General features: G+C 44.0%; 1 protein-coding gene across 14 annotated transcripts in view; it reads left to right on the top strand.

The window, feature by feature from the left end:
• LOC129820109 (adhesion G protein-coupled receptor B2-like) overlaps positions 1–14874 on the top strand; it is a 557707-nt gene that overhangs the window by 213422 nt on the left and 329411 nt on the right. For 13 of the 14 annotated variants that reach the window (XM_055876984.1, XM_055876983.1, XM_055876992.1 and 10 more), the window contains one exon: positions 5265–6147. In XM_055876984.1, coding sequence (XP_055732959.1) covers positions 5280–6147 — 868 coding nt within the window. In that variant the 5' untranslated portion in view covers positions 5265–5279. Of the gene's footprint in view, positions 1–2832; positions 3621–5264; positions 6148–14874 lie in introns of those variants that run through there. The other variant, XM_055876985.1, reaches the window with a different exon arrangement.

Consider the following 14874-nt stretch of genomic DNA (forward strand, 5'->3'; position numbering starts at 1 on the left):
ATGATGAACTGCTATTGGGTAAAATATACCTCATTAGTCCAATGTCACAATACCAAATTTTGACTTCGATTCCGATACCAGGTTAAGTAGCACGATATTTAATACCATCACGTTTATTCGATACCAAAATGATACCACAGCAAAAAAAGAAGGCATATTAGCCAAAGTCACAGAATGGCACTTGATCCAGACAGATAAACTCAGCTACTGCTCTGTTCCCTGGATCCAGACATATAGACTCAGCTACTGCTCTGTTCCCTGGATCCATACAGATAAACTCAGCTACTGCTCTGTTCCCTGGACCCATACAGATAAACTCAGGTAATGCTCTGTTCACTGGATTCAGACGGATAAACTCAGCTAATGCTCTGTTCCCTGGATCCAGACATATAGACTCAGCTAATGCTCTGTTCACTGGATCCAGACATATAAACTCAGCTACTGCTCTGTTCCCTGGATCCAGACATATAAACTCAGCTAATGCTCTGTTCACTGGATCCAGACATATAAACTCAGCTACTGCTCTGTTCACTGGATCCAGACATATAAACTCAGCTACTGCTCTGTTCCCTGGATCCAGACATATAAACTCAGCTACTGCTCTGTTCACTGGATCCAGACATAAACTCAGCTAATGCTCTGTTCACTGGATCCAGACAGATAAACTCAGCTACTGCTCTGTTCACTGGATCCAGACATATAAACTCAGCTACTGCTCTGTTCACTGGATCCAGACATATAAACTCAGCTACTGCTCTGTTCACTGGATCCAGACAGATAAACTCAGCTACTGCTCTGTTCCCTGGATCCAGACAGATAAACTCAGCTACTGCTCTGTTCCCTGGATCCAGACAGATAAACTCAGCTACTGCTCTGTTCACTGGATCCAGACATATAAACTCAGCTACTGCTCTGTTCCCTGGATCCAGACAGATAAACTCAGCTACTGCTCTGTTCACTGGATCCAGACATATAAACTCAGCTACTGCTCTGTTCACTGGATCCAGACATATAAACTCAGCTACTGCTCTGTTCCCTGGATCCAGACAGATAAACTCAGCTACTGCTCTGTTCACTGGATCCAGACAGATAAACTCAGCTACTGCACTGTTCACTGGATCCAGACATATAAACTCAGCTACTGCTCTGTTCACTGGATCCAGACATATAAACTCAGCTACTGCTCTGTTCCCTGGATCCAGACAGATAAACTCAGCTACTGCTCTGTTCACTGAATCCAGACATATAAACTCAGCTACTGCTCTGTTCTCTGGATCCAGACATAGAGACTTAGCTACTGCTCTGTTCACTGGATCCAGACAGATAAACTCAGCTACTGCTCTGTTCACTGGATCCGGACATATAAACTCAGCTACTGCTCTGTTCCCTGGATCCAGACATATAAACTCAGCTACTGCTCTGTTCACTGGATCCAGACATATAAACTCAGCTACTGCTCTGTTCCCTGGATCCAGACAGATAAACTCAGCTACTGCTCTGTTCACTGGATCCAGACAGATAAACTCAGCTACTGCTCTGTTCACTGGATCCAGACATATAAACTCAGCTACTGCTCTGTTCACTGGATCCAGACATATAAACTCAGCTAATGCTCTGTTCACTGGATCCAGACAGATAAACTCAGCTACTGCTCTGTTCACTGAATCCAGACATATAAACTCAGCTACTGCTCTGTTCCCTGGATCCAGACATATAAACTCAGCTACTGCTCTGTTCACTGGATCCAGACATATAAACTCAGCTACTGCTCTGTTCACTGGATCCAGACAGATAAACTCAGCTAATGCTCTGTTCACTGGATCCAGACATATAAACTCAGCTACTGCTCTGTTCACTGGATCCAGACATATAAACTCAGCTACTGCTCTGTTCACTGGATCCAGACATATAAACTCAGCTACTGCTCTGTTCACTGGATCCAGACATATAAACTCAGCTAATGCTCTGTTCACTGGATCCAGACATATAAACTCAGCTAATGCTCTGTTCACTGGATCCAGACAGATAAACTCAGCTACTGCTCTGTTCACTGGATCCAGACATATAAACTCAGCTACTGCTATGTTCCCTGGATCCAGACATATAAACTCAGCTACTGCTCTGTTCACTGGATCCAGACAGATAAACTCAGCTAATGCTCTGTTCACTGGATCCAGACATATAAACTCAGCTAATGCTCTGTTCACTGGATCCAGACAGATAAACTCAGCTACTGCTCTGTTCCCTGGATCCAGACATATAAACTCAGCTACTGCTCTGTTCCCTGGATCCAGACATATAAACTCAGCTACTGCTCTGTTCCCTGGATCCAGACATATAAACTCAGCTACTGCTCTGTTCACTGGATCCAGACAGATAAACTCAGCTACTGCTCTGTTCCCTGGATCCAGACATATAAACTCAGCTACTGCTCTGTTCACTGGGTCCAGACAGATAAACTCAGCTACTGCTCTGTTCACTGGATCCAGACAGATATACTCAGCTACTGCTCTGTTCCCTGGATCCAGACATATAAACTCAGCTACTGCTCTGTTCCCTGGATCCAGACATATAAACTCAGCTACTGCTCTGTTCCCTGGATCCAGACATATAAACTCAGCTACTGCTCTGTTCCCTGGATCCAGACATATAAACTCAGCTACTGCTCTGTTCCCTGGATCCAGACAGATAAACTCAGCTACTGCTCTGTTGAATCATTGGGCAACTTTAAGGTTCAATATTATTGCATTTTAAATGTTTTATGTCAGAATTCTTCAGGGACAGCCATGTATGCATTTATGTATGCATTTATGAACCAATTATACAATAAATGTTACTCTGTTTTTACCAATCTAACTACAAACAACATGAATGGTTTGAATGGTTTGAATGGTACATTTCTATTGATAAACTGGGTAAATCAAGATGTAGCCTAGGAATGTGTGCATGCATTGAGTTATTGAGCTTGTTTTGAGCTTGTTTTGTATGATTTCATGGGGCTGTTTCCCTTCCATTTCATTGTACTAATCAACAACATTTGCATCGATGTAGCTTATTTTACAAAAGTGTGTACTGTCTCTTTAACCAGTAATGACTGTCATTCACAAGCCAGGAGTGGTGCAGCCTGTCAGAGTCCTCAGTTTGCTGAGGCAATATAATCTTTGGCTGAGGGAGAGACGTGAGGGAGACCGATTAAGTGAATGGATAAAGTGTTTGCTGGCAATCAGGTTTTAAATCAGCATATTTTTCATTATGATTTACATATTATCACAAACAAAGTACGAAGGTGGTGAATTGATGTTAGTTTCAGCTGTATTCTAGCAAAGAAAGTTAGCCTACGAAGCTGGGAGGTTCAGGTATCTTCTTGTATCGTAAAGTTATTCTAGCCTGTATGTTGTCATGGACATTATTTTGAGAACAGTAATGAACAGTTTCAACATTTCTACATGTCGTATCGCATTATTGAAGAGTGTTAACTTGTGTGCAGCATGACTGGGGAGTTAAAGACGATGCAGCCCAGACTCCCAGTGCAGGCTAAGTGGAGCAGAAAGGGGGCGCTCCATGGGGGACGTCAGCTGCACTGATAGACAGACTTGATCCGTGAGACACAAGTACCAAAAGTAAGCAAAATTCTAGAACCAAACCATTTTTCATGTTCTAGTATCAAAAAAGTACCAGTTTACCGTGCAACACTAGTTGGGATACAGTCCCAAATTTTTGTGCATGTCAGTTTCACCAGCCACATCATTATATTATTATTTTGAGTTCACGATTATTTCCCCTAATTGACTGTTACATGATTATACGATAATTCTGCCAGCCCTACTGATCATATGGGGCGGCAGGTAGCCTAGTGGTTAGAGCATTGGGACAGTAACTGAAAGGTTGCTCGATCGAATCCCCCAGCTGACAAGCTAAAAATCTGTTGTTCTGCCCCTGAACAAGGCAGTTAACCCACTGTTCTTAGGCCGTCATTGAAAGTAAGAATTTGTTCTTAACTTGCCTAGTTAAATAAATAACAACAAAATATAACCCATATGAGTGGGTAGAAACAGTCAACATCAAAAGGGTTTACTCATAATGAGTTAAACTCACATTTCCATCATGAGGGAGACAGACTGGTTTGGAGTGTGTGTGCATGTTATCACGAGGTTAATTGAGTTGAGCGTACACCAGTCGATAGAGCTCGCTCAGTGTTTCTGCCATTAAATCTTCATGTCCATGCTGAGGCATTTGAAAGCCTCTTAGAAGTGAACGTGAGGTAAAACTGAATAAAATATGAATGAACGATTGATTTTCTTTCGCTTTTTTGCGGCCCTAATTGGATCAGTATGTCTGTATGTATGTATGTGTGTGTGTGTGTGGACATGTTTGTGTGCGTGTATGTGTAAAGATCAGGCTGGTGGCAGACCCTCACTGTGACGGCAGGGGTAATGGTTTGCCCCATCGCCTTAGGTAAGACACTCGGCAGGGTGTGTGTGTGTGTGTGGTGTGTGTGTGTGTGTGTGTGTGTGTGTGGAGGGGTGAGTCTGTCCCAGCAGGGCTGTGTGGAGTGGGGTACATTGTTCACGTCTCAACAGCCAAGTCATCAGCACCTTTAATCCAGCCCGCCAGGGGAGAGTGTGTGTGTGTGTGTGTGTGTGTGTCAGAGGCAGAGCGACCTTCATGACGGAACCATGACCATAAACTTTGTTATTATTAGACTCTGAGGAGAGAGAGACTGTGAGGGAGAGAGAATGTGAGGGGTGGGAGACTGTGCGTGAGAGAGAATGTGATGGGGGGGAGACTGTGCGTGAGAGAGAATGTGAGGGGTGGGAGACTGTGCGTGAGAGAGAATGTGAGTGGTGAGACTGAGGGAGAGAGAATGTGAGGGAAAGAATGTGAGGGAGAGAAATGTGAGGGGAGAGAGACTGTGAGGGAGATAGACTGAGGAGAGAATATGAGGGAGAGCGATTGTGAGGAGAGAATATGAGAGAGAGAGACTGTGAGGGAGAGAGCATGTGAAGAGAGAGAATTGAGACTGATATTGGTGTATCGCATTCTCATTCTGCCAGACATATTGTTTTGGAATTGATTTCTGCTTTCTCGAAAGTACTGACTCTGTGCTCTCTTCCTTCTCCTCTCCCCATTTCTGCCTCTCTCCTTCCCGCTCTCTACATCTCTCCCTCCCTTCTCTATATATTTCTATATACTCCCTTCTCTATATATTTCTCACTCTCTCTCTACCTCTCTCCCTTCCTGCCTCCCTATCTCTTTTTCTGCAGGACGAATGACATAGGATGAACACTACTGGCGGGGTGTGTCTGTGTGTGCTGTCGTCCCTCCTCGGTGTGGCCTGGGCCGTGGCTGCTCTAGTTCCTCTAGCTCTAGCTCCTCTTTCTACCCTGGCCGCTGCCTATGGGGCTGTCAGTGGCGTCTCTCCCAGGGAGGCAGAGGGGGGCAGCCTCCCCTCCCAGTGCTCCAGCCTGGTAGCCGGGGTACTATATGGATCTTTCTCTCTGAGAGAGCTGTTCCCGTCCCGGGTGCCAGGCTGTTCCTGGTCTTTGGAGAACCCTGATCCCACCAAGTATTCCCTCTATCTCCGATTCACCCGTCACCCCTCCATCTGTCAATCACACTCCCCCATGCTCCTCCCCCTCGACCATCATCTAGCCAATCAGAGCTGCCCACTGGATCTACAGACATCAACTCAGGACGTGATAGACCTTTGCGGCAGCCAATTAGAATCAGAAGGACCTTATTCATTTTTACAGTTCGACAAAAACTTTGTTGAGCTATGCCTGTCGAGACTACCGTCACCTGATGAACCGCCGGTAACCAAGGAAATGCTAGAACTCCGGCTGGTCGAGGTTTTGCTAATCAACAATGAGAACTCCAGCCAGTTCACCTGTGGAGTACTCTGCCGATGGTTTGAGGAGTGCCTGCGCAATGGTCGTCATGGAGACGGTGACGCTGCTGACGGTGACGGTTGCAGAGTTACGCAGACGGGGTGTGTGTGTCCTAACAACAATGTGGTCGTGGCTCAGCCTGTACCCCTTCTCCCTTCAACGCCCCATAACAACGGATCGCTGTTACCTGAGGATTGCTGCGTCACAGAGCTGCACCATAACAATGCCATCGCCATAGCCCCCAGGGACGTCAGACAAGGTAAGGCGGTGCCTCTATTCGCTTTGGTTTTGTTTACACACTAGCTGTCAATCAAGCAGATTGCTGTTATTGGTTGTCTGGTCTAGTTAAAAGCTGTAAAAAAGTGCTAATGCATTTTTATTTGACTTCAGAGTGATAGACAGGCTGTCATTTGTGCAAGATGCTCATATTGGGTTGTTGAGTCTAATGTTGTGTTTTTGTCTGCTATATTTCTTCCAAAACATATTATAATATACTGAATATATCTTCAGAAGAAATTCTCCAGGTTTGAAGTTTGACGCCAAAGGGTCGTGGACTTTTGAATTCTGCTTGATAAAGCTTGTATTCCTCTTATTGGCTTTCAAAAATGCCAAACATCAAAGAAGCCTTAACGTCACTTATAACAGACTTAAAATATGTATCAGAAGTTCATTCATGTAGGTATATTTGAATTCCTGCTCCTCAGAGTGGTAGAGAGGCGGGGCTGCTGGTGAGGATGTGTACATTGACTCACTGATCAATCTGTGGGTGTGTGTGCACGTGCGTGTGTGCATGTTTCTTTTCTTGTTTATCCATATGTCTAATTGCTGACTAGCTTCTCAGTTGTTGCTCTGTGTCTATGAAACAGATCTTAGAAAGTAAGAGTTGTGTATCTGCTGTGTGGTCACTGTTGACCATCTGCTGTGTGGTCACTGTTGACCATCTGCTGTGTGGTCACTGTTGACCGTCTGCTGTGTGGTCACTGTTGACCATCTGCTGTGTGGTCACTGTTGACCGTCTGCTGTGTGGTCACTGTTGACCGTCTGCTGTGTGGTCACTGTTGACTGTCTGCTGTATGGTCACTGTTGACTTTCTGTGTGTGGTCACTGTTGACCGTCTGCTGTGTGGTCACTGTTGACCATCTGCTGTGTGGTCACTGTTGACCGTCTGCTGTGTGGTCACTGTTGACCGTCTGCTGTGTGGTCACTGTTGACTGTCTGCTGTGTGGTCACCGTTGACCGTCTGCTGTATGGTCACTGTTGACCGTCTGCTGTGTGGTCACTGTTGACCGTCTGCTGTGTGGTCACTGTTACCATCTGCTGTGTGGTCACTGTTGACCGTCTGCTGTGTGGTCACTGTTGACCGTCTGCTGTGTGGTCACTGTTACCATCTGCTGTGTGGTCACTGTTGACCGTCTGCTGTGTGGTCACTGTTGACCGTCTGCTGTGTGGTCACTGTTGCCATCTGCTGTGTGGTCACTGTTGACCGTCTGCTGTGCGGTCACTGTTGACCGTCTGCTGTGTGGTCACTGTTGACCGTCTGCTGTGTGGTCACTGTTACCATCTGCTGTGTGGTCACTGTTGACCGTCTGCTGTGTGGTCACTGTTGACCATCTGCTAAGATGAAATTGCAGTATTAGGATGTTTTCACTGGAATAAACGACAAGAACGGGTTTACATCAACAGACAAACACAGACTAATATACATACTTAGTGAAACAGTGCTGTGTTAGATAACATTTGAAACACAGTGACATACAACTTTTAATGCACTGAAAAAACTGGACATCTGCCTACCTGGAGGTGATCCGTCACATATTACCATCTTGCCTGATGTCTTTAAAGAGGAAGTTCTGTTTTTTGTACTGCTAAGCTGATTGTGGGCCAGCTTGACTGCTTTCTCCTAACGAGAATCCAATACTCTAATCAGATATTTACAAATACTCCTGGTCAGAGAACAGATGACCTGCCCTGCCTTCTTTGCCCTCGACCACACGCACGCACGCACACACACACACACACACACACACACACACACACACACACACACACACACACACACACACACACACACACACACACACACACACACACACACACACACACACACACTAACACGTACACACACATACATACACACACCTATACACACACACGCGCGCACACACACACACAAACACACGCATGCACACACACGCATACATAAACACACACAGCTCTGCACTCTGCACCTCGGGGGTGATGTTACCTTGCTGATGGGAAGGTTATCAGGCAACACAGTGGATCAATGGGACAGATACAGTAGAGTTCATTATCTAATCAGAACACATAGAGAAAGAGAGAGGGGAGGGATAGGGGGAGAGAGAAATTGAGAGAAATTACACACACTAATTGACAAAGTCTTCTCATGCCTTGTCGAATTCAAAAAAGCTTTCAACTCAATTTTACTGAGGGACTGTTATACAAATTGATGGAAAGTAGTGTTGGGGGAAAAACATACGACATTATAAAATCCATGTACACAAGTGTGTGGTTAAAATTGGCAAAAAACACTAATTTCTTCAGCCCCACCCTCTTCAACATATATATCAACGAATTGGCGAGGGCACTAGAACAGTCTGTAGCACCCGGCCTCACCCTACTAGAATCTGAAGTCAATTGTCTACTTTTTGCAGATGATCTGGTGCTTCTGTCACCATCCAAGGAGGGCCTACAGCAGCAACTAGAAATTCCACACAGATTCTGCCAGACCTGGGCCCTGACAGTAAATCCCAGTAAGACAAAAATAATGGTGTTCCATAAAAGGTCAATTGGCCAGGACCACGAATACAAATTCCATCTAGACACCGTTGCCCTAGTGCACACAAAATACGATACATATCTCGGCCTAAACATCAGCGCCACAGGTAACTTCCACAAAGCTGTGAACGTTCTGAGACAATACAAGAAGGGCATTCTATGCCATCGAAAGGAACATACATTTTGACATACCAATTAGGATCTGGCTAAAAATACTTGAATCAGTTATGGAACCCATTGCTTTTAAATGTCTGGGGTCCACTTACCAACCAAGAATTCACAAAATGAGACAAAACACCAAATTAAGACTCCTCCGTGTACAACGTTAAACACCAAATAATGCATGCAGAGCAGAATTATCAAAATCCAGAAAAGAGGCGTAAAATTCTACATCCACCTAAAAGGAAGCGATTCCCAACCTTCCATAACAACTGGAGAAGAGTCCCCTAAGCAAGCTGGTCCTGGGGCTCTGTTCACAAACACAAACAGACCCCACAGAGCCCCAGGACAACAACACAACTAGACCCAACCAAATCATTAGAAAACAAAAGATAATTCTTGACACATTGGAAAGAATTAAAAAAAAACATATTAAACCAGAATGCTATTTGTGCCAAAACAGAGAGTACACAGTGGCAGAATACCTGACCACTGTGACTGACCCAAAATTAAGGAAATCTTTAACTATGTATAAACTCAGTGAGCATAGCAGACCTGGCTCTCAAGAGAAGACAGGCTATGTTCACACTGCCCACAAAAGGAGGTGGAAAGTGAGCTGCACTTCCTAACCTCTTGCCAAATGTATGACCATGTTAGAGACACATATTTCCCTCTGATTACATTGACCTACAAATAATTTGAAAACAAATCACATTTTGATAATCTCCTGTATTTAGTGGGTTAAACACCACAGTGTGCCATCACAGCAGCAAGATGTAAGACCTGTTGCCACAAGAAAAGAGCAACCAGTGAAGAACAAACAAACAGGCGCTCTCTGCGCCTGACTCCTACCCACCACTCCTAGTATCCGTGACACAATGTATATAAACATGATATTACATTTGAAATGTCTTTATTGTAATGTTTGCTGTTCATTTTTTATTGTTCATTTCACTTTTGTTTTTTAAAATCTATTTCATTTGCTTTGGCAATGTAAACATGTTTCCCATACCAATAAAGACCTTAAATTGAAATTGAATTGAGAAAGAGAGAGGGAGAGAGAGACAGAGAGAGTGGGGGAGAGAGAGATACACTACATACACTAAGTAGTGGTTAACATTTTTCATCAACAGGTGATTTACTCAAACTAACCCGCTGAGCCTAAACTTACCGGCATTTCAATACTTTTTTTCATTGAGTGAAGTCGTGCTCCTTTACATAAATTGATTGGTCACCTAATTACTTAGACATTTGTCTGTGTGTGTGTGTGGATATGGTGGATGTTTTATACAGGTATCAGCCTCACTCCCTTTGTTTCCCTCCCTTCCCTCTCTCTATCCCCCTCTCTCTGTGCTGTTGTGTCTGTGCGTATTCTGCACACCCCTCCACCTGTTACTGTGGAACATTACAGAAGGCGTTGCCATGGAGACAAAGCTACATTTCAGATTAAGATAGGGGTAGCATCACACATAGGTTTTTTACAAACCTTGACAACTCTTTTTGTGTTTGTTCGTTTGTTTGTATGTTAGGTGTCTAAATGTTTGCATATTTGTGTGATTGCTTGTCTCAGAATGTGTATATGTATGTGTCTCTGTCTACCAAGACCTTGAGAGGTGTCTGCATCAGACTACCTTGGTGTAGGCAAAACTCCATCAAGATACGTCAATACAGAACACCAACACATAAAGTATTGTGAACTATAAGACTGGATAGATAAAGAGTACAGATAACATTTTAAAATCAGCTTCACTTTCAGCTTCACTTTCAGCTTCTCTTTCAGCTTCTCTTTCAGCTTCACTTTCAGCTTCTCTTTCAGCTTCTCTTTCAGCTTCACTTTCAGCCTCTCTTTCAGCTTTACTTTCTGCTTCACTTTCAGGCTCTCTTTCAGCTTCACTTTCAGCTTCTCTTTCAGCTTTACTTTCTGTTTCACTTTCAGCCTCTCTTTCAGCTTCACTTTCAGCTTCTCTTTCAGCTTAACTTTCAGCTTCTCTTTCAGCTTAACTTTCAGCTTCTCTTTCAGCTTCTCTTTTAGCTTCTTACAATTCAAGCTCAAATAGAGAGTCAATGCATTGGATTTTTGAGCACCCTTATTACTAGCTTGCATTCACTGTGTTGTCTTGAATTGCGTACACCTTTTCCCTCAGCTTTGAGCTTACGTTGTGTTTGAATATATAGAGGTAGAGAAACACTGTCTGTTGATTGTATCTCGGTCTACAAAGCATTTGGCCATTTATTTCATACTGTTTTATCATGTTATTTTCCTTAAAGGTCACTTTGAGGTTTAACTGGTATTTTCAAGACGGACATAAAGAAACACAAGTTGCACATACAATTTGACAAAATATGTTGGATATGAACATTTTCACAAGGTGATATGTTAGGATGAAGACACAGTACTGTGTTAAGTTCTTCCTTCAGTGGATATTGTAACGGATCTCCTCTTCGTCTGAGGAGGAGTAGAAAGGATCGGACCAATGTGCAGCGTGGTAAGTGTTCGTCATTTTATTAAACTGAACTGAACACTACAATACAAAGTAAACAAAAAAGAACAACCGAAACAGTTGCGTCTGGTAACTAATACTAAGACAGAAAACAACTACCCACAACCCATAGTGGGAAAACAGGCTACCTAAGAATGATTCTCAATCAGAGACAACGATCGACAGCTGCCTCTGATTGAGAACCATACCAGGCCAAACACAGAAATACAACAACATAGAATAAGAACATAGACTGCCCACCCCAACTCACGCCCTGACCAAACTAAAATAGAGACATAAAAAAAGGAACTAAGGTCAGGACGTGACAGATATGGTAGGGAACATAGCTTTCCAGATAACGATGGCATTGGATAATGCTGTGCATGTGTGTGTATGTATTTGTGTGTGTGTGTGTGTGTGTGTGTGTGTGTGTGTGTGTGTGTGTGTGTGTGTGTGTGTGTGTGTGTGTGTGTGTGTGTGTGTGTGTGTGTGTGTGTGTGTGTGTGTGTGTGTATGTCTATGTGTGTGTGTGTGTGTGTGTGTGTGTGTCTCTCTCTCTCTCTCTGTGGGTGTGTGAGTGTGTATGTCTCTGTGTGCATGTGTGTGTGTGTGTGTGTGTATGTCTCTGTGTGTATGTCTTTGTGTGTGTGTGTGTGTATATCTTTGTATGTGTGTATGTCTATGTGTGCGTGTGCGTGTGTGTGCGTGCGTGTGTGTGTATGTCTCTCTCTCTCTCTATGTGTGTGTGTGTGTGTGTGTGTGTGTGTGTGTGTGTGTGTGTGTGTGTGTGTGTGTGTGTGTGTGTGTGTGTGTGTGTGTGTGTGCGTGCGTGCGTGCGTGCGTGCGTGCGTGCGTGCGTGCGTGCGTGCGTGCGTGCGTGCGTGCGTGCGTGCGTGCGTGCGTGCGTGCGTGCGTGTGTGTGTGTGTTTGACAGCTGCCTAACTACCAGTAGCAGAGAGTGCTCTTTTCACCTTTCTTTAGGAAAACACTTTAACCTTTAACAAGCTGCCAATCTCACACCCCATCACACACACACTGTTCACAGACCTCAGTGCATGGTCCGTTAGGGGAGGAAATATGGTCGATGAATAACACAAACAAACAGATCGGCACACTATCGACCTGAACACAGATCTCATTGTTTGCTCATGCAAGGCCCCTTGAGAGGTGGAGTGTTTTAATCTGACACACACACAAACATTCACACAAACACACAGACAACTGTGCACTCACACAGGAATACACAGAGACACACACACACACACATCCCACGTATAGTACCTAGAGCCATAGCTGAATATGTACACGAGTGTCTTCTCTACTTAATTCAGGCCTACTTTCTGATGTCAAGCTAAGTAGCCACACACACACACACAAGCAGACACACACATACACACACACACTCACACACAGGGTCATGTAAGTAGGAGGAGGCTGATTAAATGGGCTTTCAGCATGTACATGACTGAGTGCCAAGTGTTTGTGAAAATCAGATCAGAGTATTCCCCTGTCATTCATTAAACTAAAAGAAGACTGTGACAACATGAGAACACACATACAATGTTTTTCTCCCTCTCTCAGATGCACACATGTCTAACTAAAAACATTGGATACTTCAGCTGGAGTTTGATTGCTAATTTTTATGTAAAAGTGTACTAGAAGATAATTGCAGTTTTTCCCAACAAGATCTTCAGATTCAGACTTTTGTTCACAGTCTCCAAACGTCAAATGTAGAAGTTTAAAGTTTTGTTAGTTGTATGTACAGGATACGCGTGATATACATTGTCCAGCAAAATGCTTACTTGTAGGTTCCTTCTCTACAATGTAACAATAGGAAATAATAACAAAGAATACGTTGCTCCAAAAGTCACGTTTTGAAGTTGTTTTTGAAACCCTGGGTTGCCACGGTCGATTGGTTGAGCCACCTGCTGCTGTAGCTGTCATGGTTAAACGTAGGCATTCATTCTAAATTCAGTATTGGGATATTTTGAACAATTGTCCATCAGTGAGATTGAAGACATGATCCTCAGAGCCGGAGCTCACGGCTTACACTCATCCGCCACAATGCCCTATCAAAACCCAAGCCTATTTAATTGTAATAACGCTCACCGATGCCCATAGTTACGGGTTTTGAAGGCATCTCACAATGTCCTCAGGACATGGATTGATGTCCAATTTGTAAGTGAATTTTGAGCAACCTGGCGTTTTTTTTCCAAGACACAGGCACATGGTGTAAGTGAACTAAGTTGTCTCTTAGCTAAACCTCCACTCCTTGTTTCACCTGACTCCATTACTGTCACTCTGTTTTACACACCCACACACACGCGCACATTCACACACACGTTTTTCCCTAACCCCTGACCCTAAACATAATCGTAACCCTAAGTCTTAAACGAACCCTAACTTAACCCGAAACCCTAACCCTAAATTCTAACCCGAACCCAACCCCTAAACCTAACTTCTAACCCTAACCCTAAACATACCCTCTAAACCTAACCCTACACCTAACTCCTTACCTTACCTCCCCTCCCCAACCCCCACACACACACACACACGCACACGCACACGCACGCACACACACACACTCACACAGAGCTCTCTACAGACATTATTAGAGCAATCAAAGTTGTATTTATGTAATCAAGGAGTCATATTTACTTGCTATAACCTGTGTGTGTGTGTGCGTGCGTGAACGCATGCATCTGTGTGTACATCAGTCTGTGTCGTCAGTGTGCTGTGTCGCTATCTAGGCAGTGAATATGTCAGCATGATGGATGGCGGATCCCTCTCAGTCCTCATTCTCTTGGTGATGAAGAGCCAGGGGGTTAGGAGGCAGAGCTGTGATCTGGATCCAGAGATGGAGCACCCTCCCCTGGGTCACCTTGTCTGCAGCCTCCCCTGTCAGAGACGGAGCACCCTCCCCTCGGTCACCTTGTCTCCAGCCTCCCCTGTCCCTCCATGGCTCCCAAAAACATCTTATTCTGTGTTCGTTTAAATAACAATCACATGTTATATTTGATAGAGGTTTTGTATTTTGTGTATAACAGTAAATATTTGTAAATGTGTAGTAATGACTGTATATACAGTACCAGTCAAAAGATTGGACATACCTACTCATTCAAGGGTTTTCTTTATTTTTACTGTTTTCTACATTGTAGAATTTTAGTGAATACATCAAAACCATGACAAATGCACATATGGAGTCATGTAGTAACCAAAACAGTGTTTAACATATCAAAATAGATTTTATATTTGAGATTATTCAAAGTAGCCACACTGTGCCTTGATGACAGCTTTGCACACTCTTGGCATTCTCTCAACCAGCTTCACCTGGGATGCTTTTCCAACATTCTTGAAGGAGTTCCTACAAATGCTGAGCGCTTGTTGGCTGCTTTTCCTTCACTCTGAGGTCCAACTCAGCCCTAACCATCTCAATTGGGTTGAGGTCGGGTGATTGTGGAGGCCAGGTCATCTGATGCAGTGCTCCATCCCTTTATTTGGTCAAATGGCCCGTACACAGCGTGTATGTGTGTTTTGGGTCATTGTGCTGT

This window comes from Salvelinus fontinalis, chromosome 22 (genome assembly GCF_029448725.1).
Source record: "Salvelinus fontinalis isolate EN_2023a chromosome 22, ASM2944872v1, whole genome shotgun sequence".
Classification (NCBI taxonomy): Eukaryota; Metazoa; Chordata; class Actinopteri; order Salmoniformes; family Salmonidae; genus Salvelinus; species Salvelinus fontinalis.